The sequence below is a fragment of the Phlebotomus papatasi genome, chromosome 1 (assembly GCF_024763615.1).
Source record: "Phlebotomus papatasi isolate M1 chromosome 1, Ppap_2.1, whole genome shotgun sequence".
Classification (NCBI taxonomy): Eukaryota; Metazoa; Arthropoda; class Insecta; order Diptera; family Psychodidae; genus Phlebotomus; species Phlebotomus papatasi.
In genome coordinates, this window is record NC_077222.1 from 9,233,558 (window position 1) to 9,261,411 (window position 27,854).

Consider the following 27,854-nt stretch of genomic DNA (forward strand, 5'->3'; position numbering starts at 1 on the left):
TTTTCCAGACGAATAGTTTACTCGTTTGATCTGTTATTTTTGAAGGATAAATAACTTGAATGTATTTGTGATAATAAACAAAATATTTACAGTATGAGTAATGACCAGCGCACAATAACTTTTGTTTATTAAACATGTTTTTGACATTTCTATAAGAGTGAGCGAGATGACTAGATCTAGATCTCACTCACTCTCATTGGAATGTCAAAAACATGTTTACTAAACAAAAATTATTGTGCGTTAGGCATAAAAATTAAAACGATCAAAAACAATAATTTTTATGAAAACATGCGTTATTGTTTACTTAATTTTTAATTTTTATATTCATCGAAACAAGTTTCGCATACTGGTAAGGTAACACAGAAATAAATGTAACATGCCTCACAAATACAATTGGTCTTATAATCCTTTTTCTGATAGCACCATGTGCATTTCAGTTTTCTTCGCAACATGTTTAATGGTAATGGGTAGGCGCGATGTTGTTTGTCTCTGGGAATTTAAGACGAACAGTTGCACATTGCTGTGGATCCGGGAGTTCTTCCGGAGTTAATGTGTTCTCGATGAAGACTTCAAAGTCCATTTCATCCACGTCTTGTTCCAAATATATTATGTCGCTTTCGTTCAGGACAAGGTTGTCGGCATCATCGCTATCTTCCGGGTATAATATGTGGATGATTTCGGGTTCATTGATCTTGATTTTTTTCCCATTTTTGAAGTCATGTACAAGAGTAAAAAGTTAAGACGCAGAAGTATCTTATATATAAGTTATATACGCAGAAGTGTCTTATGAATTATCAAAATATTACCTTCTTCAGTCAGTATTACACTCGGAAATCTCAGCTAATTGATATATCACACAATATTACACGAATAATTAACTATTTTGCGTAAAAACATGAAACAGTCTAACCTCAAATTTTCGAAAATTCACTAGAGACAGATTCGGTGCTTTTTTTACCTTTAAAGACGATTGGGTCATATATGACCCGTGAAAATTATGAAGCTTTCCTGAAAATACAAATAAACTATAATTTATACTTTGTTGAGAAATATTATGTATAGTTATTAGAGTTTCTTGTACCAAGAAGTTTTTGTTAAAAAAAAAATTAGAAATACTAAAAATATTAAAATTCAAGCACGAATGTGAAAATTTGAAAATTCGTCATTTTTGAGCTTAAATATTTTTTATATAGCAAATAGCTGGAGATTTGCAAAAAATATCCTAGATTCCTACATCTTTCTACTTCGTGATTAGGTACAAACATTAGAAAGAAAGAAATTCAGGTAGTCAGGAAAAATTATTTTCTCTATGGGTCACGGGTGACCCAATCGTCCTTAAAGGGTTAAACTGAAAGACTATTTAACGAAATTAACAATCAAAATAATGGTATTAAGGGACTACCGAGAGACGAATTAGTCGTAAACTGATGGAAATATAATCTGGTTATTATTTTGATTATAATTACGTTAAGCTGTCTCTCGGCTTATGTCGTAAGTGCGTCTAGGGCGTCAGATTCATTTAAGGAACATAGAAAAATATGAAGGATGTGTTCGAAGCTAGAGTATATGCGAACCCATAAAGACTTCCCTAGTTCACTTCGATCCCGTTCTTTTTTAGATTCTCCAAATTCAAGCTGAAGATGGAGATAAGGGTGTTCCTCGTGCCATTCGATATGGACTAGTATCTGAAGGAAATCCATTCACATCATTCTTTGATATAAATGATACAACAGGTTAGCCTAGCACTCCTTTAAAAAAAAGAGAGTACTTTACAAATTATCCCGTTTTGCGTTTCCAGGAGTAATATACCTTATGAGACCGTTGGATGAAATAGCTGCTATAACTCATATTGGTGATCCTGTCCTACTTACGGTCATTGCTGAGGAAGTTAAAGTGATGCGAGATGAACCTCCGGCTATGGCAACTACCGTTCAGCTAGCTTTTCTTCTTCCAGAACGAGAAAATTCACCACCGTACTTTGATAACGATCAGTAAGTCCGGCTTTCTTAACTTTGTTGATCCTTGCCAAATTGTTTAATAACATTTTCTAAAGCTTCACGCATTTCCTATGCCTCGATAGTCTATCTAGATTGCGAGTAACGCGTAAAATGATCAGCCATATTGAAAATATTCATTTTCAATTGGTTGTTCCTTTAACGTGATATCACAATGCTTTGCTGCTTCATGTGAGACAGCAATATTTCAATTTTGAGTGTGTTATTTTTATTTATTGCATTCACTTATATGGAAATATTTATTACAATAATTTCAGCTATGTAACACGAATTGATGAGAATGCACCTCAAGGGACAGCATTAGTATTTATTGATCCATATGTGCCACGAGTATATGATGCTGACACTGGGAAAAACGGTGTATTTTCACTAACATTGCTCAATAATAATGGTACATTTGAAATAACTCCAAATGTTGCAGAACAAAAAGCAAGCTTCCTTATACGTGTGAGAGATAATGCAATGTTGGACTATGAGAAGACGCATTCACTTATGTTTCAGGTAATTATTTTTTAATATTAAACACTGAGATTTTAGTTGGTGAGCCTAATGATTTCAAAAATCATCGCGCAGATTTTGGCTCAAGAACTCGGTCCTGCTACCAATCTGTCAGCAACTGTGAACGTTACAGTGTTCCTAAACGATGTGAACGATAATCCTCCCGCATTTTCGGAGCCGACTTACATGGCTGAGTTACCCGAAAATATGACGATAGGAACTAGGGTCATACAAGTTCATGCAGAAGATAAAGATACAGGAGCCGGCGGAAGGGTCCGATACACTCAAATCTTAGGGTACCTCAACACATCCCTGAATCTAGATGCAGAATCAGGACTGATCACAGTTTCAACTGAAAATCATGGATTTGATCGGGAAATAATGCCAGAGTATCATTTCTACATAGAAGCCAGGGATGAAGATGGAACGGGCAATAGGGCCCAAGTGCCATTTGTACTAAAAGTACTGGACGTGAATGATGAGATGCCAATTTTTGAAAAGACTCTCTATGAGTTCATCTTGACGAACGATATGAGAGGCTTCACTACACCAGCCGTCATTAGAGCCATTGATGGGGATGCTGAACCCCCAAACAATGTTGTACGGTACGAAATAATCAACGGAAACTACGAAAACAAGTTCCGTCTCAATGAGGTGAACGGAGAACTCAGTCTTCGAGCACCTCTCCCAAGGATTGGAATAAGTTCTGACAATCTTGGAGAATACGAACTAACTGTCAGGGCTTTCGACTTAGGGGTCCCTGTTATGTGGTCAACAGCCATTATTAGAATTTACCCGCCAGAGAGTAGAAAGAGAACCATGGTGTTTGTTGTCCCAGGACGAGATCCAGATCGCCAGAAGACTGAAGAAACTCTTTCAGCCATTACAGGTGGTCGGGTTACTATTCACAGTATTCGACCATTCACCGGCAACGAAATGGGTTTGACACCAATCAATGGAGACCCCAGCAAAGACAAGTAAGCTTCTCAATAAGGTTCTTAATTGAACAGAATCTTAATTGCTTCTTTGATAACAGGAGTGTGGTAACGGCCTTGGTTTTGTATGACACCAACTCTGTTGTTGACATCTCTAAGATACAGAAGAGACTCTCGGAAAGCAACATAACAGCCGGTATCATCAGCTATGGGGATGCTGAGTATACGGTGAGTTGAAGGAATAACTTAAAGCCCTGAAAACCAATTGCCTTCTTGCATGCACCCAAGTAATGAGTTGTTTACGTACTGACGATCTCTAGATCTTCTCTACTGGTAACCCAACTCATTTACTTCAGGTGTTTGATCTTGCTTGATCTTAAAACGATCTCTTCAAAAACGGTTTTGTTCTCAATCTCGAAAAAGAAACCCCCATCGTTGACGGAACGATAAGACATTATACGCCCTTTCGGTGTCCAAGCACCTTTAGGCATTTCGGTTTCGGTGTCTAAACAGTCTGTATGGCATCTCTAAGTCATTAGCAATTATATGATTTGGAATATAACATGGCGTTCCAGTTATGACTCAATAAGCCCTGTTGTGAAATCGGACTCATCATCCAATACTTCTAATGGAGTTTTGGTCCTAATTGCTTTCCCTTTGTCCAAATATGTAAATGATAAGCCAAACTACGGTCAAGATACATCCCTAGGTGTTTAGTCTATGTTTTCTGGGGAAGGATGGACTTAGATGAATTGTTTTAAGTTTCTACTCAATATAAAAATCTAAGTATCATCTCAGTCCATAGATGAATTCAGTCTACAAGACATGTACTTGGACCTAGGTTCTTCACACGTTAATTACTAACACAGTATTTCGAAGCCTTTTGACTCCTTTTTCCACCTTTTCCTAAGCTATAAACAAGGAAAAGAACCTAGGTTTAAAACCATTGCTTTATGGTTACGTATAGATCTACTTATACTGATACAGGGATCCCTATGATCATCCAGATCATTAATTGATCATTTTGATTGATTGATCAGAACTAGGCTGCACAAAAAAATCAGACCTGATACCCTTTAAATAAAGGGCGCAAGGATTAGTACTTTACTTTGGCTGGCTCTTCTAGGTCTGCCATAGTAACCCTTACGAGGTGATCTTGCATCTCTTGCTGGCGTCCCTTTTTACACTGTGATCCTTTAACAACGCACAAGAAGCGTTCTCTCCGGTAGCTAGAAAGTAGTGAAATCTTCTAATACTCATAGTTAGGTAGTTCATGAACTTCGAGAAGGGGTTCGCAAAGCAAGTACATACAATTTCTTTGTTTCCTCAACGAAAAGTTGTCAGAGATTATGATGATCGAGTTTTAGTATATCCTGGTTCATAAAACTATTAGGGATTTCATGATTCAGTAGATAGGGTAGAAATCTATGGCGTAGAAGTCCTTGGTCCTAGTCCAAATGATGCTTTGTCTGTGGATCGAACGATGTTGAGTGTATGAAAAAAAAACAATCAACTTTCAACTTTAGCTCTTCTGGACAGTCCTAAATAAACTAGTTGTTCTAATAAGATAATTGTTCAAAATGAACGAATTGACGAACTGGTTATTTATTAATCGTATCGGGATATTTGTTATAATTGTAGACTACCGGTTAGATTCTTAGACTGGTAGGATTGAGAGGGAATGGGCTCTGTATGTATGTAAGCAATGTATTGCGGTTGTATGCCTTGTTAGATGAATCTGCTAATTCTAGACTACCCAAGCGTTTCCATAATGTGGGATCCTTTTTCCATGCTCACAGAATTTTTTGACACAGGCGGTGCATTTTTATTACGTTGTAAGTAAACCTATTCCCAATGTAACGTTTGTGAGAATCGTGGTTGTTATAAACGTTTCTATTCAAGTCCGTTCCTGAAAGCTGTGTGCTATATATCTGTCTAGATGCAAAAAGATGTGACGGCTAGTTGCCGTAAGAGAGCCTATTCGCACTCAATCCTTCTAACCTAAATAAACCCAGGCCGGTACTAAGCACTGGGCATTATCTAATGGATTGATTTTGAATCCTAAAATGACCCAAGTTATTGTAATTTCTAAAAGAGGAGTTTCCCTTGATTTCTATCTATTATTATTTACGGTGAAAATATTCCTTCTTCTGATTAGGGCAAAAGCCTGGGCATAATCCTCAATACAATTCTCTCATGGTCAGATCAGGCAATTTCTATTTGCCGGAAGGTAATGTCCCGGAAGCGTCGAAAGGTATACACGGCCTTTAGACGCTTCCGGGACATCACACCTTGTGACACTCCTTTTGATCCTCGCGCGAGCGCTTCTTGTTTCTTTTTAGTTGTGGAACAGAGATATTTTTGCATCGTTTAGTGACAGAATTTGTCGCCTGACGATTTCCTTTACTGATTGTGTTGGGTGTATTTGCGGCATAAGTTACAGGCTGATTATGTCATCCTGGAGATCATATAACTCCATATAAAAACGTTTTCATTGGTTGTGATCAGACATCCCTTTTAGAGATGAGAGCTGTTCTATTCCTGTTTTGTCTGTTGATTTCTGGATTTTCCAAGTGCCTGTCGAGTTTTTTTGGTTAGGGAATGCTTCTTAGCCAGGGTTCAGGGACAGCTGGTGCCTAAAGTGAACAAAGTCTGTCTTTACAGTAGGGGGATTCTGTAACAGTATGACAATGTCATATGACAAATTTAAAAATTGTTGTGTAATAAATTTGGAAAATTAATCAAAAATCAGTTTCATATCAGCTAATAAGAGCTCATAGTACTGGAAATTTGATAGTCACTGGGGTTTTAATGTTGTTCTACTCCTGAATTTACAACAAAAATTTGCCATATGACTTTGTCACACTGTTACAGAATAGGATACTTTTTCCTATATTATTTACACCGGGTGGGACTCGAATTCACAACCTATAAGTCACGCCGGAGCTCTAATACGGGCTTCAGACCTAAGGCTTGGCTATCTGGCTTAACTCTTCTAATTCCTCATCGAGCATGATTTCTTAGGAAATTGTTGTTTGGAATTCAATATTAAAGCCAAATGATTCATTAGATTTTGAAAAATCAATAAAGTGGCTTGTTATTAAGATTTTTGAGACCTTCAGGAACTGGGCTAAACCTCCAAACTGAAGCCGGTATTAGCCATATGGCTTAACTGCTCTAATTTTTTATGAATCACGATGTTTTGGAAAAATTTAACTTAGGATTGGATTATTAAAGATGATTGACCTATTAGGCTTTGAAAAATCAATAAAATTGCTCGCTATTTAGAATTTTGAGATCTTCGTGAACTGGGCTAAACCCCTAGTCTGAAGACCGTTTAACGGACTCATCATGATTGTTAATGTCATTATATAAACTGTTTATTTTTTTTTTCAGAGTACACAAAAGTCCGAAAGCCGTTGGTTGTTCTGGATCCTTGTACTTCTGGCACTTTTGATAGCCCTCCTCCTCCTAACATTGATGTTTTGCTTCATTTGTTCCTGGTGCCCTCTCTACGGATTCTCAAAGTAAGTAACTTTTTCCGTACAAAGTATAATTACTATTCTACAATTATTTCATACTATTTTATTTCTTTAACTCTTGCTTTTTCATCCTAATTGCATGATTTTGTTATCAACATGTGCCCAAATCCATTTTATAATTTGTTTTTCAACATTTCATTAAAACAATAACAGGGGTTTGCTTTGAAAACTTATGGGCCTTTTTAACTTAGAAGAGTTTCTTGTAGTAAATACGATTATACTACGAAGAAGATCCTAAGTTGGCCCGTATTTTTTTTTTTTTTAAATTTAGTTATATACTTGCCCCTGTAAAATGTTTAAAGTAATTTACAAAACGGCCCTACTTTGCATATATTTTAGAAAACCTTTTGAATTATTTTTTAAAGTTATTTTTTTATACAATTTTGTATTTAGACTCTAAAGTTTTCTTATCAAACCACCGGTATTACTTTCTTACAAAAATTTTAATAGTTTTTAATGCACGCAAAATAAATATTCTGCTGAATTATTTTTTATAAATTTCAATATTGCTTAATTTGCGTATTTGCACAAGTTTTTGATAATTTTCAAAATTCTTTTTTTTTTTAATTTCACTGTAAATATGCCAATCATTAGTTCACTGTATACTTAGTAATTATCTGTTATACTGAACAAGTGCAATAAAAATTGTATCATTTCCTTTTCTTGTAGAAAAAGAGTAATTAGGGTCAGTAGTACAGAAGACGATGTTCATCTAGTACATAGAGATAAGGGAAACACAAAAGAAACAAAATCTGTGCAGGTAGTTAGCCGTCATATATTATCTATTTTAAGTATTTATTTGTTTAAATGCTCCTTAAACTACTAATACTTTATTATTAGGCCTTTTTTCAATTTAGGTGTGATTTCTTCACAATCACTCCTATTTTCAATTAAAATTTGTCTCTAAATAAACTTTGCTAATGCTGTTTTAGACTGCATTAGGGAAAGATTTGTGAGAAAATGTACTATACATCAGTAGCAATGTTTATTGGAAGACCGAGTTAACTTTCAGTAATTAATAGAAAATAAATAATAATAATTCTGCAACCGCAAATAATAAAGATCAAGATTTTATGACTTGCTTTCTCATCAAGAAATTCCATTACACTTTTATGGACTGACAAAGTGCCATTTGAGTTTACAAAGTTGGAATATCAAACTCAAAGATAAACATTTATTATGTACATTTAGTAATACCACCCATTAATTAAAACAAAGTCATTTTAAGCATCATGCCTTTAACTCTATATACATTGTATTAATAAAATTAAAGCACAGTTAATTAATAATGTTTACAATATGTAAATAAGTATACCTATAGTGATCATGATGAAAGAAATATTTAACGTAATTGAGGAAGTATTAATGGCAAATCTTTCAGCTATTTCCTCTCATTAATTTTTGTTATATCAAACAAAATACTTTTAATATTTTTATTTGGGTGTCTAAATGGAATTCTATCACTGAGAGAAATCTGAAAAAGTTAAAATAACATTCCTGAAATGGTTATTTAACACTGCAGTTATTGATCCGAAATCGGTGTAAATATTAGCCTTTTTAGGTGTATTAGGGGTTAAAGTTACCCTTTTTCATGTTAATTTTACCCTTAAAAAGGTGTAAAATTAACATATAACGAAATCGGTGTAAATATTACCCTTTTAGGTGTATTGAGGGTTAAAGTTACCCTTTTTCATGTTAATTTTACCCTTAAAAGGTGTAAAATTTACATATAACGAAATCGGTGTAAATATTACCCTTTTTAGGTGTATTAAGGGTTAAAGTTACCCTTTTTCATGTTAATTTTACCCTTAAGAAGGTGTAAAATTAACATATAACGAATTCGGTGTAAATAATACCCTTTTAGGTGTATTAAGGGTTAAAGTTACCCTTTTCATGTTAATTTTACCCTTAAAAAGGTGTAAAATTAACATATAACGAAATCGGTGTAAATATTACCCTTTTTAGGTGTATTAAGGGTTAAAGTTACCCTTTTTCATGTTAATTCTACCCTTAAAAAGGTGTAAAATTAACATTAAAAAATGTTGATATTTTTTTACACCTAAAAAGTGCTAAAGTTATGAGGAAAAAAAGTTAATCGCACTCCCGTTTTTTTCTCAGTGATTAAATAGTTAAAGTTTTTTAAATCTTGATCGAATTTTTTTGAGGTTGTAGAATTGCGATTTGAATGTTGAAACTTAGGATGATTTCTGTTTTTGATTAGGTGGCCGAGTGGATGGGCAGAAGGGAAGCATGGTCAGCAGATAAATCTTCAGATTCCCGAACTAAACCAACACGTTGGGAATTCTCCCGGCGACACCACCCTCGTGAAAAGCTAGATAATGATACTCAAGTGCAAGTGGAGCAAACGCAAACTAGTCAAAACAATCAACGACCCAAATCCTTTGAGGACAACCGTTCTACGAGAATTACGTAAGGCTTTGCAACCAAGGGTCCTCAATTCCTAAAGTTTCATCCGATTTGTCTTTTAATTGTAGGCGCGTAAGGAACGAAATTCGATCAGCAAAACAGTTGAGAGACCATCAACATTCCCATTCGAATCTTATTCACAAAAGAGATGACTACATGGATGATACAATACACGATCAAGACTACGAAAGGATGAGTGATAGGCTACAGAATCAAATTGATGATGATTCAATGCGTCGTCATGAGATGGATAGAGGTAGTGATATAGCCTACAATATGCGTGAAACACTGAGGCATCCAATGACTCGGGAAGATGATCCTCGGGAGCAGTACTTCATCAAAGATGGTAATGCAGAAATCCTTCGTCTTGTAACCCGTGGAAAGGCCAATGCAGAGAACATCTACATGAACCTCCCACAACGCCAAATGGATACGCAACATCCCCAGTATATCGTAGTGGACAATGGCGGAGGAGGCAAGGAAATCCTAATGAGGAGGTATATTGAAGAACAGGCCAATGGTAAACAAATCATCAGAGAACACTACCAAGTTGTACCAGAACCAAGCTTCGTGCAATCAATCCCCAATGAAGTTGTGCAGCAACAAGTACCGAGGCAGATGGCCCATGTTCAGATGAGAGAACAAGACGGAGGTAGCGTCCAACTGGAAAAGGAAGATCAAATGCTACATGCAACTTCACATCATTCCCTAATCCAGCAAGAACTGGAGAATTCCCTTAAGCAGCAAAACGCCCTGTTGAGGCAAATCCTGCTAGAGAAGGAGAAACTAGAAGCTAGGTACAATCAACAGGAAGCCGTCCTAGAAACTCAGAGCCTACCCTGCAATTCCATGAATATAGCAACGCAAACGGATGTTAATGCAGGAACCCAGACCGAACCCGAATTTCAGAAAACACGGGAACGTCGACGAACCAGAAGTGAGAACGATGACTCAATGTCAGACGATGACTATGAGTATGTCAGATATAGTCCACCAGATTCCCCACATGGGGTTTACTGGATGAAACGAAAGTGTCATAAAAAGAGGTCAAAGACTCGATCGGATGTAGATAATCGACATAGACGTGTGATCATGGTTAGTGCTGTGAAACGGAAAATCCGTACGCCTATCCAGGAGGAGAAGGAAGAATCCAATTCACCTCAGCAAAGTGAGGATAACAGAAGTAGTAAGCAGTACAAGAACAAATCAGTAGTTGTATCTCCTCTCAATAAATCCCTACTGGTTGAGATAACCGAATCACTGGATGAGAAGAAAATTGTTCCTAAAGTTCAGCAGAGAATGAAGAAGTACAGTAGCAGTAAGTCTCCACTCAAGAAGGAACCGAATATTAAATCTGACGCTGAATCTTCAGAAAATGAAATTGTCGTACATCACTATTCAGCTGAGAGTTTAGATGAGAAATCGGACGTTGAGGAGGTTGAAATAAAGTGCTCAAGACGGAGGGATCCGAGAAATATTGTGTTTTCACGTCGAGAGTCACTAACGGACATCAATAAGGATCTAGCCCTTATTGATGCGCTGGAAACTGAGATTGCAAGGAAAGCTAGGCGTCAAGCGTCATCGCAACAGAGCGCTAGTGATCCTAATGATAGTACGAGGTTATCCCGTTCGGAGCATAAGAAGACGAAGGGAACGAGTCAGCAGCGGAGACAAACAGCTTCTGAACCACCTCAAAGTAGGAGTACGAAAGGACCAGCTCCCAAGCCTCCTGATCAGAAGCGGAATCAGAAGAAGACGTCCACTGAGGGATCCAAAACTCTCAGTGAAACGGACATGTTGAAGAGGATCAACGACGAAGCTATTGATATATCCAAGCCCCAATCGAAGTACATGGATTGGTACTACAACCTCGACAAGGATGACAGTGTACGATCAGACAAGTCTCGAGGTAAAGCCGTAGTGAAGAAAACTGCACCGGGTATTGATAAGGCCAAAAAGAAGACTTCACCTCTAAGTGCGAGATCTGATAAGATACTCGATACTTCGACCAAGCAGGATCAGTCCCAACGGAAGGATCCGCGTTTGCTCAAGGAAGACATCCAGAAAGCCCGGAATCTTCAGCAAAAGAATCAAGATGATGGTAACCACCCTCTTTTACAGCATTCGGAACATCGATTTGAACATGAATATATCCCAACTCCTTCAATTTCAGCCCCACCTACCCAACTTGGACACTACTTGTATCCACAAACACCACCCCAAGTGGCACAAAAATCTCAAAAGAAATCTTCTTACAAGAACCAATCCTCTCCCATCCGAGAAAGTGAAGTTAAAGACACTAAGTACAAACCATACAATGTAGATGAGTCTAAGCAATTGAATGTGGCAACTCTTGAAGATGATCATGATTCTGGAATTGCCATGAATTCATTCCTCAACAGTATGGGCCGTAAAAATCCCATAACTGACAAGAAGAGTGTATTCACAATTGCCTATGATGAGGTCAAAGTAAGTAAGTTACGATCGGAAAGTGAATCATCACCAGTTTCATAGTCTTTCTATCCTTATATTCCCTATCTTTGTTTTGTGTCATTATAAAATTTACTGACAAAAAAGAAACATTAAATATAAGTGAATAGCTCAGTTGTTGTCTTCCCTTTTTGAAATGATACATTTTTTAATGCCATGAGTTGTTCAAAAAGAAAATATATGCAAACAAAAAATTGCAGTGCACGGTTAGTTACCATCAGTTATTTTCTACATTGATAACGACAACTATTTTGCGTATTGAATTTACGTTCCTGTTGACACACTCTTTTCCGAACAATTGTATATTAATTAATTATAAATAAGGAGACAACACTCTTAATATTTATGTAAATTGTGAATTTTATATTTTATATTATGTGTTAATATCTTGGAAGATATACCAGACTGCCACTTATTGAAGAATAAATTATACAAAAGTGCAATTACACATAAAAAATTAGCAATAAATGGTAATTATAATGCGATCCTTTATATCAGAGGCGTGCAAGAACCGTTGAAACCGAATTAACGTCAAATGAAACATGTACGTCGATGGTCAAAACGCTAACAGAACAAACTTATTTTGACGTTTATTCGGTTTCAACGGTTCTTGCACACCTCTGCTTTACATCTTTTATTTGTTGTCTTTTGATGCTGCTCTACAAAATCTTTGGAAGTTTGGAAATAAAACTGAAAGAAGCCCTACTGCGTTGATTAATAAAGTACTTCTCGTGAATTTCTCAAGATTCTTCATTGTTGCCCTTCCTCAGCGCAGAAATGACTTTGATTTGAGACAATATACGGCTCGAATGACCAAAAATGTCATTTAAAACACTTAATTACATTGAATTAACTAGATTTTTCAGAGAATTTCACTCTAAAACTCCTTCAAATGGTACAAAAACAATTTGACAATGACAGTGAAGTTAGCTGCGATGAAGACACAAAAGTGTTGCCAGATTGACACTTACCCGGTTGAACCAACGTTGCAAAACACAGCAATATTTTTCAACTTATAGTACCAATATTTCTTAAAAAATAAGTACGCATTGAAGTATCCAAATAAAACATTTCCCTCAATTTCGAAAATTGCGTTTGTCAACTGGGCATAGAAGGTCATTGAAGGTTGGACAAGTCAGTGTGTCTTTGGCATTGAGATCCAGCAAATTGCCTCAAAATCCAACAAATTGCATCTGTAACAGGTGAGTACTAAAAGTCCATAGAAGTGCTCATTCAGTAGCTTTATGGAAATTTCCTTCTATCCACGTGCCAGTACGTAAAATCAAGTGAAAAATGGCTCGACGATTCTGTGTCGGTGGCAATTGGAAGATGAATGGTGATAAGGCCAGTATCACTGAGATTTGCAAAAATCTCTCTTCCGGCCTGGATCCCAATACCGAAGTGGTGGTGGGTGTTCCAGCACCATACCTTCAATTTGCCAAATCCCTCCTTCCAGCATCAATTGGTGTGGCTGGGCAGAATTGCTACAAAGTGGCCAAAGGTGCTTTCACCGGAGAAATATCCCCAGCCATGCTGAAAGACATAGGAGCTGATTGGGTTATCATTGGCCATTCTGAGAGACGTACAATCTTTGCCGAAACCGACGACCTGATAGCCGAAAAGGTAGCCCATGCTCTGGCCGAAGGACTCAAAGTCATTGCTTGCATCGGAGAAACTCTTCAGGAACGTGAAGCTGGCCAGACTGAAACTGTAGTCTTCCGGCAAACAAAAGCTCTCGCCGGTGCCATCAAGGATTGGACTAATGTTGTAGTGGCCTATGAACCAGTTTGGGCCATTGGAACTGGTAAGACTGCTACCCCTGAACAAGCCCAGGAAGTCCACCAAGCTCTCCGTAAATGGATATCCGAGAATGTATCCGCTGCTGTTGCTGCTGCTCTTCGTATTCAATACGGAGGATCAGTGACAGCTGGTAACTGCAGGGAATTGGCCTCAAAGCCTGATATCGATGGATTCCTGGTCGGAGGGGCTTCCCTTAAACCAGAATTCAAAGATATCGTCAATGCCAGACAATAAGAAGTCTCCATACGCTATCAGAGCTCAATTATTTAATATTTGAGCTCAAAAAGGAATTTATTTGTGCAAAACATCATCACTCGAAGTGAATTGAATCCATAATAAAGATTTCTGTTACAATTTGTGTTGCAAATTTTCCATTTACATCAAAGAGAATTTAAGGTTTAATATGAAATCAAACGAGTAATTTCGCAATTAACGGTCTTATTTTTCGAAAATTTGGCTCTGGAAAATATTTCTAGCAATCCCAGGTGGTAACACTGCTACTGTATACAATACCACTATTTGTTAGTGGTCAGTATTGATATATCAACACTGTATGTATGCGATAAAATATGAAAAAATATTATCTTGTTGTGTATTTGCATTGAATAGAGATTTGTTTGTGAATGAGATTTGAGAGTCTTATTTGTTTTAATAAGGCTTTGAAAATTTAATACTCTATCCGTTTCGAGAAAAATCATGCATTTGAAAAATGAGAAAAAGACATTTTATTTCGAGTAAAATCATCACTGGGAGTAGTTTGTGTACAAAATGCTTCTTTATAGAAATTGCTTTCGATATTTAAATACCACTCAATGTTTACTATAAAGTTGCGTGTAAATTTTCCTGGGAAATTTGAAAAATAAGTATAGTAAAGCATCATACACATGTACACAATATTTCAAAAACATTTATTACTGCTCAAACTCAAAGAGAGAGCAGTTATATAACCCACTTTTTCCAATTTGTGACACGACTAGAGGTAACACGACTAAATGGTAGGAGATATCGACTTTCAGTCTTCGACGACCCCAATTAGGAACATTATCTAGGCCAGTATTTTTGCTTTTCCCCCACTCCCTCTCTTCACTCCAAAATCATGTATTTTTGGTTCATTTCAAAAACGTCTACTCCGATTTCTTTCATTTTCGAATACGTTTTGGAGGTAGTCAAGGCGAATATTTCGTCTTTGGACGACTATGTTCGAAAAACAGTTCAATATCGAATTTATTTTTCAACCGATTTTCTTAAAAATGGATTTTTTTGAAAGATTTTGAAATTTCTTACCCGACTGCTTTGGGCTTAATCGGTAGTGAATTGATAATGTACCCGTAAATGATTTACCAATATTTATATGATATTTATAAAACGAGCTAATTCACTGAAGCTATTATGATAAGTTGGATAATTTCTATCTATATCGCTCTTGATATCTCTACATCAAATTGTGTTGCTTTATGATAGAGACACTGAGTCTAGCATATCTGGTTAAACTCGGGAGAAAATTTCAGGAAGGTTCACAGGAAGTAGACAGGAAGTATTATTATCAAAAGCATTAATAATAAAATACCATCGAGAGATTTTCTTCGAATCCTGTTAAAAAATTTCTATTTTAATCTCCTTGATTATTTCATTGCGAAACTTTCTGATCTTAAAATATTGCGACGCAAAGCAGAGGTTTCAAACACAGTCCTGGAAATATTTTATACTTAGTTCCTGATAAACGTACTTAATGTTTTTATTAGATGATTGCATAAGTCCGTAGGCCACCCAAAGGTAAATTTCTACAGTTAATTTTTTCAGAAATATAATTTATATAAAGTCTCAATCGATCTTAACACTTGTCCTCCAAAGTGTAATTTAAACAAACACTTTTTAAAGATTTTTAATTTGTTTTAGCGCCTTCACTTTTGTTTTTTCAGCAGCGAGTACCATCACTGCAATCTACCGTAATTAATGACAATTTTTTTGACCGAAGCGCCGACTATAATCTGAAGTTACCTGAAGTTCAATTCTAAATTTAAATTATACTACAAAAGATATATAAACTTATCTATTCCAGTTTTTAAAGCAAAGTTTCTGACAGTTTTTGGGAAATTCGTATTTTTGCACATTTAAATATATGTTAAAAATTCGAATGAATCATAATCGGAGGGCTTAATACATGAAGAAGATTCTAGGTGCTGAAGAATTTCCCACTATAAGCTCTTTGGTATTTTGACAGCGTCTCTCACAATTTCGCGTTGTTGCTTCCGAAAATTATGCTTTTTCTTTTACCCAAAAATTGATTTTTTATTAAAAATACTCATCGAAACTAACAAAATGCTCACGTTTTTTGTCTTTTATGATTGTTTCGTCGAGTTTGTGTAGCGTAAAGTGAATAATTTTCCTGAAATCTCAACAAACTTGCAGCATCACCTTCGTGAGATGCAGATCAGCTCTTTCAACAGGTTTGACTATTTTTTCCGGAACTTTTTCGACTGAATGTTATTGTATTGGATCCATTTTCCATCAGTTGTGTCCAATCGGTCCAAAAAAGAGTTTTTATCATAACAAAAGAGGAGAAAAATGGCCATATTCATTCGGTTCACCTTAAGAATTTCAGTCAAAAAATGTGGCAGACATGTATCGAGCTTTTAAACATATCAAAGCTTTTATAAATAGCGAAATAAAATCGAATTATTGTTCTCCGGCATCTTAACAATCTTTTCAAATGTTATCCACAAATTTTCTTCCATAAGGATACTCACAATATCGTGATCAATGTTACGGTGCTATCACACTAGGATTTTCAATATTTGATTTTAAATTCAATTGAGCCAATTGAGCGTTATAAGATTTCTAGAATTTACTTGAAAATTCTCACAGTCAAGACACATCTTGCAAGAAATTTGCATAATTTTAAATAGTGCCGCGAAATTTTTGATTGTAAATGACTCCGGAAAATGTATGATAGTCCTTAAAATATCTTATAATTCACTTACCTGTTTTGCAAAAAATCCCTAAAGCCAGAAGAAAGGGTTGTAGGCAACGGGATCATGAAGAGATTCTCACCGTGGTGTCACATATAAGATTAATATTAATATTAAGAAAAGCCGGAAAGAGAGCTATATAGTTTTCGAAATTCAAATGGAATATCACGTGTGTTACCGTGGTATCACACTAGAGAATTTTACATGAAAATTTTCATGTGATTCATATTAATTGTTGCTGATATATGCCCTATTGTGCAATTTTCTTCAAGAACTTTTAGAAATCGATTCATTTAGTGATAAAAAAGTAGACTCGAGTCACAAAAATTGGTTTAAATAGATTAAAATAGCATAAATACGATTGATAACTAATGAGCAAATAATGAGCAAAATATGCTCATTACATTTGCATCTGGTACTACTTTATTGCAGTCATTCGGGTAGTTTCTGCACCACAACTCTCCCACCAGTTTATTAGTGATGAAATAGTGATTAAAAGTAGTGCCAATTTATCGTAAACGAGATGGAGAAAGGGCAAAAGGCATTGAAAAAGATCGGTGAAGAGGATAAGTAAGAAAAAGCTAAACAAAAATGTGTTCGATCTACATTTTATATTCGTTCATAAACTTCTAGGATTTCGTGGTCAAATGAGATGGTGGCGGAATTAATTGAGGCTATACATCAAGAATCCGTCATTTGGGACTACAAAAATGTCGAGAATTCAAAAATAGAGGCAGCCGATCTGATGGTTTTCAATCCGTTTGCGACAAATTGAGTCACAAATCGCCTTCTTTTGTAGATAAGGCCCTACGATTTGAAGATGCTCTTCAAATTCCTCCGAAGTCATCCGGAGAAAATCATTGTCTCCAAAAAAAATCTCCACTTGCGATGTTGTCATAAAGATTTTCAACGAAACCATGTGAAGGTCGCGTTAAGAGCAAAATCTCTCGCCCACACCCTCCTTCTTTTCACTTGGCGGGTCCTTTTGCACGACACAAAAGCAGTGTACAGGAGGATAACTTCCTCTTCGTCACTAAAATCACGCATTTTCACTCAAACGACTGAAATGCTTCAAAAACAAAAACACTCATCTGACAACCCGTGTGCCATCGTGACATTGAGCAATTCTAGCAATGTGTCCTGACTAAATCAGCGATTTCGAGTGGTTCTAGAAGTTTTAATTAGCAACTTTTCAATGTGAAATTTTCTAGTGTGATAACACCGTTAGAAAGAGTAAACTCTAGTGAATTAATACGATGAGTAAGATATTACTGTTCGTATTAATAGTTTTCTGAATCGTCTGAAACATATTAATTCTAGCACTTCGTGCACTTTTCGATTGTCTATGGTCTTGGTGTTATGCAAAACAGAGTGCAATGGATGATGATATAGTAAATTTGTGGGCTCTAGCCGTGATTGGAGTGGGAGCATACGCCTTCTGTGTAAGTTGCGGAATTCTTCAATCACCATCTTCTCCATTTCAATAGTCCACGCTACTTTTTCCATTTTTGTTTGACAGATAACTTGGAGAAAAAAACCTACACGTGCCAACTGTGATTCGGTCAGTTTTCGAGCTATGTAGTGCTGCCAACTTTGTACGCAGAGGGGAAATGCGAGAGAGAGGCAAGATAAAACAATTGCTATCTTTTTTTGCCATTCTCGCAGTTCAGAAAGTATTAATCTTAATATTAATCTTATATGTGACATGGCCATCATACAGTCTTGTTGAAAATCTGTATGAAGACATCCCATCTGCGATTTCTTGACACAACAATTTCCTTCGAATTGCTTTGGAGGAACTCAGTAAATTACTCCCGAAACTGAAACATCACTCGCGTACAAGTTTATCACTAATCTCTCTACTTATTTTATTTTTTTGGCCACAAATAATAATTAATTATGAGTGAATAAATTTAATAAGAACAATTTAGTACAAAAGGTTGCTTGTTTAACTGCAATAAAAATTGAAATTAATGAGTAATTTTAACATTTTAATTTGCTGAATTCAAATTTAATTAAGCAACCACATTTATGCTATTTTAGCATGCTTAAACATGTTTTGGCGTGTCAAATATTAGTTTATATCAATAAATAAGTGATAATCAGTCCATTCAAATGGTTTATAATGCAAAATAACACATAGAAACAATTCATCTGAAAATAAAAGTGAATTTACAAGTTGAAAAAAACCCTAGTGTGATAGCACGATTAGAGGCCGTCAAAAATGGAGTTGATCTTTCGAAGGATAAACCTCTATTTCGAAATTTTCAAAAACACCTTATAATCATTATAAGAGGAAGAACATGATCTAAATAAACTGCTAGAATGCTTTTCCGTGGAAGTCCATAACTTGAACCTTCCCAAAATTCGCCTGACATTAAATGTTCTTTTTTGTTAAAGGCATTATAATCTTTCCATTGCATGCAAAAAAGTTAACAAAAAAATAACGAAGATAAGCTATAGGATACACGATACACTGTAATCACACCTGTGAAAATAATCCACGAACTTATGCAATCATCCAATATTTTACTATTCTTCACTTCTTAATAATACAGTTTTTTCAAAAATTTCCCATGGAATTCAGTTGCAACTCAAAATTTAACATCCACATTTAAATACTGCTTACATAGTACCACTTTTATATGAGTACTGATACCAAGTCCAGCAATTGAACCTTTCAATGTGATTCAACTGGGTAGTTCTAGCAGTGTGAATATTGGAAAAATTGATATGATGTCATAGTGTGTGTAAATGTCATTAGCATTAGCAGAAAAGCAGAGGAAAACATAATTTCTGGAACACAAGATACGATAATTGTGTCCAACAATGGTACAATTGAACATGAGAGATTAGGTCTCAAGGTAATCATCTGCAATATTAACTAATTTTCCTAATTCCAGAACTTCCTGGGTTTTGGCCAATCCGCTGACTTGGACATTGTGTTCGATGGGGCCGATACGAGGAAGATGGCTGAGATCAAGACGGAGGATGGCAAGAAGGAGAAGTATCTCCTTTACTATGATGGAGAAACAGTATCTGGGAAGGTAAGCATGTCTTAAAGAGACCCTATTCTAGTGGGTACAGAACAGGATGACATAATCTAGTGTCAATTGTAGGTGAATGTAACACTGAAGAAGCCCGGAAGTAAGTTGGAACATCAGGGTATCAAGATTGAGCTCATTGGGCAGATTGAACTGTACTACGATCGGGGCAATCATCATGAGTTCCTGTCGCTGGTAAAGGAACTCGCCCGTCCTGGTGACCTAATCCAGAACAGCAGCTACCCCTTTGAATTTGCAAATGTGGAGAAGCCCTATGAGGTCTATGTCGGTTCCAATGTGAGACTGCGCTACTTCCTGCGTGCCACAGTTGTTCGACGTCTCAGTGATATCATCCGGGAAGTTGATATTGCCGTTCACACTCTCTGCAGCTATCCAGAGGTCAACAGTCCCATCAAGATGGAAGTGGGCATTGAGGATTGCCTACACATTGAATTCGAATATAACAAATCGAAATATCACCTAAAGGATGTCATTGTGGGCAAAATTTACTTCCTTCTGGTGCGCATCAAGATAAAACATATGGAAATTGCAATAATAAAGCGCGAAACAACAGGTACCGGACCCAATACATTCACAGAGAACGAGACAATTGCGAAGTACGAGATAATGGATGGGGCTCCAGTTAGGGGCGAAAGTATACCGATAAGAGTCTTTCTGGCAGGATATGACCTTACGCCCGCAATGCGTGATATTAATAAGAAGTTCTCTGTAAAGTATTTTCTCAATTTAGTCCTCATGGACACGGAAGATCGTCGATACTTCAAGCAACAGGCAATTTATTTCAGTGCCCGGATTCTTCATAATGACCCTACTAACTTTACTTAATTTATTACATCTTGCAGGAAATCACACTGTGGCGAAAGGCAGAAAAGACCAGGAAGTCCTCAGCAATTGCACCCAATAATCCCCATGTGCCATCTCACCTGGTTGGCTCGGAAAGTGATATGATTCCCAAAGCACCTCAGGACGGTGCCCACAACTCGGATACATCCCCTGCACCTCCCATGGATCCCACTGTTGGCCTATTCACGCAGGAGAGCCCTCAAAATGGTGAGGACAATCAAAAGACCTTGAGATTTCATGCGAAATCAATTTTCAAGGCATAGCACCTAACTCATGAGTTCGAGCATTTCGCAAAGCTTTTTTAGTTACCGTAAGTTCGGGTGACTTCCCTCTGCGGAAGATTCTGCCCCCTGAGGGTGACTTTGACACCCTCCTGTTCGTAAGCTTTTCTTTACTTCTAGAACTTAAGGATGGTCACAGATCCGATCTACCATGTTTGATCGGTGAGGACCGTTCTTAAATTTTAGAATTAAATTAAAGTTAAGGAGAGGACCAAGGAAATTAAGTTTTCCTGCCTCTCGCATCAAGCAAAGCCTTTTACTGCAGAAAGTCCAGAGGTGTGCGAGAACCGTTCGAAATCGAACAAACATCAAATGAAACTTGTACGTCAATGGCGAAAACGCTACCTGATCAAAGTTATTTTGACGTTTATTCGGTTTCCAACGGTTATTGCACATCCTTGGAATAAACAGTCATTCGATGACACAGTCTGGAGATGTTCAGGTTTAGATGCCTTAGCGGGAAGTAGGGCACTTTTGAAATGGAGTACCTTTGAAACAGAACCAAAAGTCTTTTTTCAAAGGTACTCCAATTCGAAGGTGCTCTGATACCAGCAGTATCCGGGACCGTCTATCAAGAAAAAGAGACAGTCATTTGTTGATACGGTCTGGAAGTGTTCAGTTTTGGATGCCTTACGGAGACGTAGGACATCTTTGAATTAAGGTACCTTTGAAGTAGAACCATAAAGCCTCATTTCAAAGGTACTCCTATTCGAAGGTGCTCTGTTATCCGTAATGTCCGGGACCGACTATCAAGAAAAAGAGACAGTCATTTGTTGATACGGTCTGGAAGTGTTCAGTTTTGGATGCCTTACGGAGAAGTAGGGCACCTTTGAATTGGGGTACCTTTGAAATAGAACCAAAAATCCTTTTTCAAAGCTACCCCAATTCGAAGGTGCTCTGTTACCCGCAGGGTCCGGGACCGGCTATCAAGAAGAAGAGACAGTCATTCGTTGATACGGTCTGGAAGTGTTCAGTTCTGGATGCCTTACGGAGAAGCAGGGCACCTTTGAATTGGGGTACCTTTGAAATAGAACCAAAAGTCCTTTTTCAAAGGTACCCCAATTCGAAGGTGCTCTGTTTCCTGCAGAGTCTGGGACCGGCTATCAAGAAAAAGAGTCAGTCATTCTATGATACGGTCTGGAAGTGTTCAGGTTCACATACCTTAAGGGAAAATGGAGCACTTTTGAATTGGGCCACCCTTAAAGAAAGAGCTTAAACCCTATTTCAAGAGTAACCCAATTTGAAGGCGCTCTGTTACCCGCCGTGTCCGGGATTGGCTGTCAAGAAGAACAGACAGTCATTCGATGACACGGTCGCAAGTGTTCAGGTTCACATGCCTTAGGGGAAGTGGAGCACCTTTGAACTGGGATACCTTTGAAGTAGGAGCTTAAAGCACTATTTCAAAGGTACCCCAATTCAAAGGTGCCCTACTTCCCCTATTCCTTAATTGGAATTCTTTTAAAACTTCCAAAAACCAATGATAAGTCCAGATAAGGTTATGGTCACTGAGTTTTTACAGACAAACTTAGAGTGCTTACAATTCGATAACTGTGCAAATTCGGTCATGAGTTGAATTTTGAGGGTAAAGAATCGCGTCTGAAAACTGTTCTCGGCATCCGAAACGGATAAAAATGAAAGAAAGCAAAGTTTCTGTATATAAATCACTATATATAAATAGAAAACTTTTATTACCAGAAAATACTGGTAATCTAAAAGGAAATCGAACCCGGGTCAGTCGGGTCACTTGAGCAAGTGCTCTGACAATTAATGCATGTCAAGACGGGACATCGGTCTATTTTTTTGTTCTTCAATTTGTTCTTTTAGCCTAGGCGGTGTATTTTCATTACGTTATATCGCAGTAAAAATGTCTTTTTCTCGACATTCAGTTGTTTGCACCGGGCGGGACTCGAACTCATACCTGTGAGAGTCGAGTCAAAGATCTCACCGCCCAACAGCTAACGGTCTTGCTTATTGCGCCACTGAGATCCCCTTTTAGATCGATAAAACCTCATGAAATCAAAATTCAGGTCCCTTTCTCTCTCGAGAAATTTGCATTTCGGACTCAAAATAGGACTGAACTAAATGTAATTTGGTGTGATGTTCAAAAGAAGAAGAAGAAGTGTGCGAAAGAGTAGGATAGACATATGCAAAGCTTTTAAGACAGAAAGGGATGTGAATTTTTCGGAATACGTTGGAAGATGCTACTCAGGAAAGACAAACGAAATCGTTCTTAAGCTTCAGGTTCGGATTTTGACACTTTTCTAAACGGTCAAGTTTCCTGAAAGAAAAGCCATTCCTTCCATTTAGAAATCCTGTGAACTTTTTAAACCCGATTTGCAGATATTTTCTAATGCCCTAGACACACATACGACTTAAGCCGAGAGAAGACTTAGTGGAAAATGATATAAATGTAGTTTGACGATTATTTCTAATAAAATTACGCTAAGCGGTCTCTCGGCTAAACCTCAGGTCTGTCGAGGCCCTAAGGCTAGTACTTAATATAACTTTTATAAATCAAAATTTATAAAAGTTATATCCTTTGTCCTTGATAATTATTTTTTCTTCTTCCTAATGCTTTAATATTTGATATACCTTCGAAAAGATCCCACCCAGGATTGAAACGTTACCAAAATCAAGTTAAATTGTAGAGAAACACAAAATCAGACAGAAAATCCCTTCTTGATTTCAATTACGTTACGGTCGAAGTAAGGCTTGATTAACCATCTTTGTTTATCTAATAGACCTCTTCCAGACATAAAGAAAACATTTGCAGTATACAAATAACCAAATTAAATCTATAGACGAATGTCTACATTTCATAAAATATTTTTCAAAAGAAAAATGAGTTTAGCAAAATTTTCTCATAAATTAAAATCGCTCAATTGCTTACCAAAATTCTCATTAAGATGCTAAAAATGACTCAAAAGAGAACGTCCTACGCTTCTTGTTCTAGAAACTAAACCACTGGAATCGCCTACATTTCATGCAGAAAACGACAACAGTGAATCGGCACAATCCACAAATGATATGCTGCCACTGCCGCTAGATTCTCCAGATTCAACAGAACAGAATCCATAGAGGTTGGACAAAGTAGAACAATAATGAACTGAAAATTGGTATACAAAAGCACGACGATGCATAAATTTTTCAACATAAAAAAAAAATCCAATGGCATTAAAGAATCAAGTGATTATTAAGAAAGAAAGAAAGAAAATTTAATACAATAGTGGCACCTAAAGGAAGGAGCATGTTTGAAATAAATAAAATGAACATCGTTGCACTTGTATCTGATGTATAATAAATCCAAGAGTAAATATATTGACATTATCTGGAAATGTATTAATTTTCTTTCTTAGGATTTCTCACAATATCTCCAGCTATTCTGTCCGCAAATGGAATAGTATCTGACGTATCATTAGCAATGAGAGAAGATTCTATAACACTAGATGTTGCTATACATCTCAACATGATACCCGAATCCACCCCTTTTTCCCAACAAGCACTTTTGTACAAAAGTGCTTTCATATTTGTGATGGGCGGCAAAGTTCAGGGACAGGAAGAATTTTTGGAATGCCATGGACATTCCAAAAATTCTGAAAAACTGTTTTTCTTACATTTTTAATATGAAAACACTTACCTGGTGAAAAGAACAGCTGTGAAAATTTACCTTGCTCGATTTACTACATAAACAATGGGTTCCAAATTAGGCTTAATTGCATATTGTACTATTCACCGTAAAATTTAAATTCAAATCACGTTATAGTTCTCAATTAATTCTATTTATAATTACAAATCCTTATATTTAATTTAATTTCATTAATGGATATATTATTGCATAATAATAATTCTATTAAATTTTAATAATAATCTCTGTTAATTAAGTGCGACTTCCTAGAAACTTTATAATATTTTGAAATAAAATTTAAACCCTGTCAAACTTTCAATTTTAGTCAAGACACACTTCAAGTATTATAACAGACAACAAGGAAATTTTATTAGAGGTCCGAACTACTTCGGGAGATTTTCCAAACCTCTTTGGTGCAAATGTTTGTGGAATTCAATTTTAAGTATCCTCGGTTAACCCTTTAAGGACGAGAGGGTCAAAAATTGAAGGTCAGAAAAAAACTCTTTTTCTGACTTTTTAGAGCAAAACATAACTTTAGACGACCGTAGGAAAACAATCATTTTTGGGTCACCGGTGACCCAATCGTCCTTAAAGGGTTAAACAAGATAACTTTGAATACATTTCGTTAGTTAAATCAGCATTTATCGTATCTTCTTTTTCACAACTTTTCAGGAGACAAAATTTTCAGTTCAGCTTTATTTTCCTTAAAAATGAGCTCTGGAACGCGATACTTTTGAATAAAAATTAATAAAAGTGGCACTAATAAACTGTAAGCTTATTACTGTAAGCTGAGATATTGAGATATATCTCAAAAGAAACACGATAACATTTTATCATAACTTCCACCGTTTATAAAGCCGCAACTTCCAATGTATGGAAAATCTTGGAATTTACAACAATTTTCTAAAATTCATTGTAACAATTTGGATTATTCCAGTAATAATAAGCGCCTTTATTTGACTAAAGTAAGCAATCAAACTGTTATTCCTATTCCTAGAATTTTTTATTTCATTATTGTAGAACACAAACCGACGTAATATAGTTACCGAGATGGGGATTCCGGAAATCGTCGGGAAAATACAATTCACTCAGGAAAAACTCATCAACTTTTTCCAGAGCTTTCGGCTCGGTCTCCAAACCTTCATCAGTGATCAAGTCTTTCAAATGTTTTCTGAGATTCGTTCATTAATTGGGTCAGGATGTTCACAAGGCATTTAGAGGTAATCGGGACACTTTTTTACAATTTTCTAGAATTTCTCTAACACCGTTTTCACTTTTTTTTTCACTTTTCTTCTTTCTTGAGCTTTTTCGAAGTATCCAACAGCTTGCCTTTGTTCGCACTGATCTCTTTACCAGTCCAGAAGTTAAACCTTACAATAGACTCTCTCAAATTCAGGATCATTCAATTCATTCAATTTCAGATCGTCCGAATTACAAGGAAATTCAGGCGTCAAATTGTTTGAAATGCAACGATATTTTGTTAAACTATTATACTCATATTTATTCAGAAAATAAATCAGAAACTTCAGAACATTTGCTTTGTATGAGAATCTTAAACAAATTTGAAAAATGTCAACAAGATTTATTCAAGTTCAACAGCCGCCCGAATTTATAAGTAGGTTGATCTATAAGAACCGAACTGAATAACACTTTTTATTTAACGTAAATTACTTTAAAAAAAACCTTCAATTAAATGTTGCACTGGCTTGTTTAAAATTTGTAATTGATACTGACTGAAATATTTAATATATCTGGATTATATTTTACTAAATTTTTAGTAGAGGAGACTAAGGTCAAATCAGCCAGAAAATAAAATTTTCTTTGCTTATAATTTGGGAAAAAACTAGAAGAAAAAGTAATTTGCTCAATAGTTTTCCCAAGAAAAACTATATAACAACCCATTGCTTAATACTGTTGGCTGATGCTGTCCTGATCTCCCCTATTCCTACATTAAAGCAGCTGCATTGTTTGAAATATAAAATTTATGAATAAAGTAAGTGTACCACAAATCGGCTTGACGAGAGAAATATTTGGCATATAGTTAAAAAAAATCAGCCTCAAAACGCTTTTTTGTGTTTTTGTATATACTAATTTCAAGCGCCTGGCAAGTTGGCCTTTTTATATGGAGCTATTTGAAGCCAATTCCTAAATTGATCTCGGACTCAGATGACAGTGTTTCGAGGAAAAAATGAATTTAAACAAAAATTTAGTATATTAATCCTTCCATACGATAAGGTATCTTATAATGCGAAAAAACTTCTCACTTTTTAGGTATTTAGCGTAACGGTCGCGAGTGCAAAAAAATTTAGGCAACTTGCCAGGGGCTTGACTAATTGGTAGAGGAACTGGGGCAGTAGTACATGGGGTACTTGTAAACACTGCGTTTTTTAATTAGATATTAGACTTCAGGGGACAAGACCTATGTGAATTCATTGATACTAAGGGATGTTTGTACACTGAAGAACTGGCCGACATAAGTCGGAATAGTACTTAGGGGAAAGCGCTCTACATTCGGACGACTCAAGCTTCGAACAGTTCAATATTTTCTCTATGTTCACCCATTTCTGTCTTAGGGAAATTCGAAGCATCGGACCAGCTATTAAAATATAATATTATAATGGGTCAAATTAATTAAAAACTTTTATAAAAGAAAGAATTGTTCGAAGCATAAGTCGTCCGAATGTAGGGCGCTTTCCCCTACTCAAAGCGTTACCCATCCAGTACTTCAGCACACCCAGTCGTTTGAGGATTTCACTTGTGCAATACAAATTTTACTTTTTACAGAAATTAATTCAAAAATATTACTAACATGAACTCTGTACTTCGGATCCTCATGAATTTAATAAGGGCTGCTGCGGATAATTGGTTTTTTTTAAATTAAATGTGAACTAAAGCAGTTTTATAATAGTTAATTGGTAAAAGTAGCGAATAATTTTTAAATATTCATTTTATTTTGGCGCATACGGAAACAATAGTGCCGATAGCCGTGGGTTTCCTTTTCTTAGTTTGTAAAAGATATGAAAATTCAGTAACTTATAGAATGCAGCAATTGTAGAATTATTATAAGGGAAGGGTGGGGCAGTTTCACGTAGGTGAACTTTTCTCAGAACTCATTTGCTAAACGAATATGAACCATTCAAATGAAAAGTGGTTCTGATATGGTGGAGTACTGACTATTTGAAAATATCCAGGATATTCCTAAATAATTATTTTTCATCCTAAAAATCGTCATTTTCGAAAATAATGCATGCGTGAAACTACTCCACCCAAGATTTTGTCAATTGGCCTGCGGAGTTGAAGCCACCTTCTCATACTTCTACTTTCTACTTTTACTGACTCTAAAGCTGTCTATAACTAGGAAAAA

General features: G+C 36.3%; 3 protein-coding genes across 3 annotated transcripts in view; all 3 read left to right on the forward strand.

Annotated features, from left to right (window-relative positions):
• LOC129798707 (cadherin-86C) overlaps window positions 1–12,392 on the forward strand; it is a 94,057-nt gene extending 81,665 nt beyond the window's left edge. The window contains exons 7-16 of the mRNA XM_055841999.1: window positions 1,619–1,733; window positions 1,799–1,991; window positions 2,273–2,516; window positions 2,589–3,490; window positions 3,550–3,676; window positions 6,845–6,975; window positions 7,660–7,750; window positions 9,212–9,420; window positions 9,486–11,518; window positions 11,591–12,392. Of these exons, the coding sequence (XP_055697974.1) occupies window positions 1,619–1,733; window positions 1,799–1,991; window positions 2,273–2,516; window positions 2,589–3,490; window positions 3,550–3,676; window positions 6,845–6,975; window positions 7,660–7,750; window positions 9,212–9,420; window positions 9,486–11,518; window positions 11,591–11,931 (4,386 nt within the window). The 3' untranslated portion in view covers window positions 11,932–12,392. The remainder of the gene's footprint in view (window positions 1–1,618; window positions 1,734–1,798; window positions 1,992–2,272; window positions 2,517–2,588; window positions 3,491–3,549; window positions 3,677–6,844; window positions 6,976–7,659; window positions 7,751–9,211; window positions 9,421–9,485; window positions 11,519–11,590) is intronic.
• Window positions 12,393–12,924: 532 nt separating this feature from the next.
• On the forward strand, window positions 12,925–14,061 carry LOC129798718 (triosephosphate isomerase). Its single transcript, XM_055842012.1, has 2 exons — window positions 12,925–13,109; window positions 13,181–14,061. The coding sequence occupies exon 2, from the start codon at window positions 13,201–13,203 to the stop codon at window positions 13,939–13,941; it is 741 nt and encodes a 246-aa protein (XP_055697987.1). The 5' UTR covers window positions 12,925–13,109; window positions 13,181–13,200; the 3' UTR covers window positions 13,942–14,061.
• Window positions 14,062–19,385: 5,324 nt separating this feature from the next.
• Window positions 19,386–24,200, forward strand: LOC129798713 (vacuolar protein sorting-associated protein 26B-like). The gene is made up of 5 exons (XM_055842007.1): window positions 19,386–19,508; window positions 19,580–19,723; window positions 19,796–20,512; window positions 20,584–20,791; window positions 23,819–24,200. Exons 1-5 carry the CDS (start codon window positions 19,506–19,508, stop codon window positions 23,941–23,943), a joined length of 1,197 nt encoding a protein of 398 aa, XP_055697982.1. The 5' UTR covers window positions 19,386–19,505; the 3' UTR covers window positions 23,944–24,200.
• The last annotated feature ends 3,654 nt before the right edge of the window (window positions 24,201–27,854 follow it).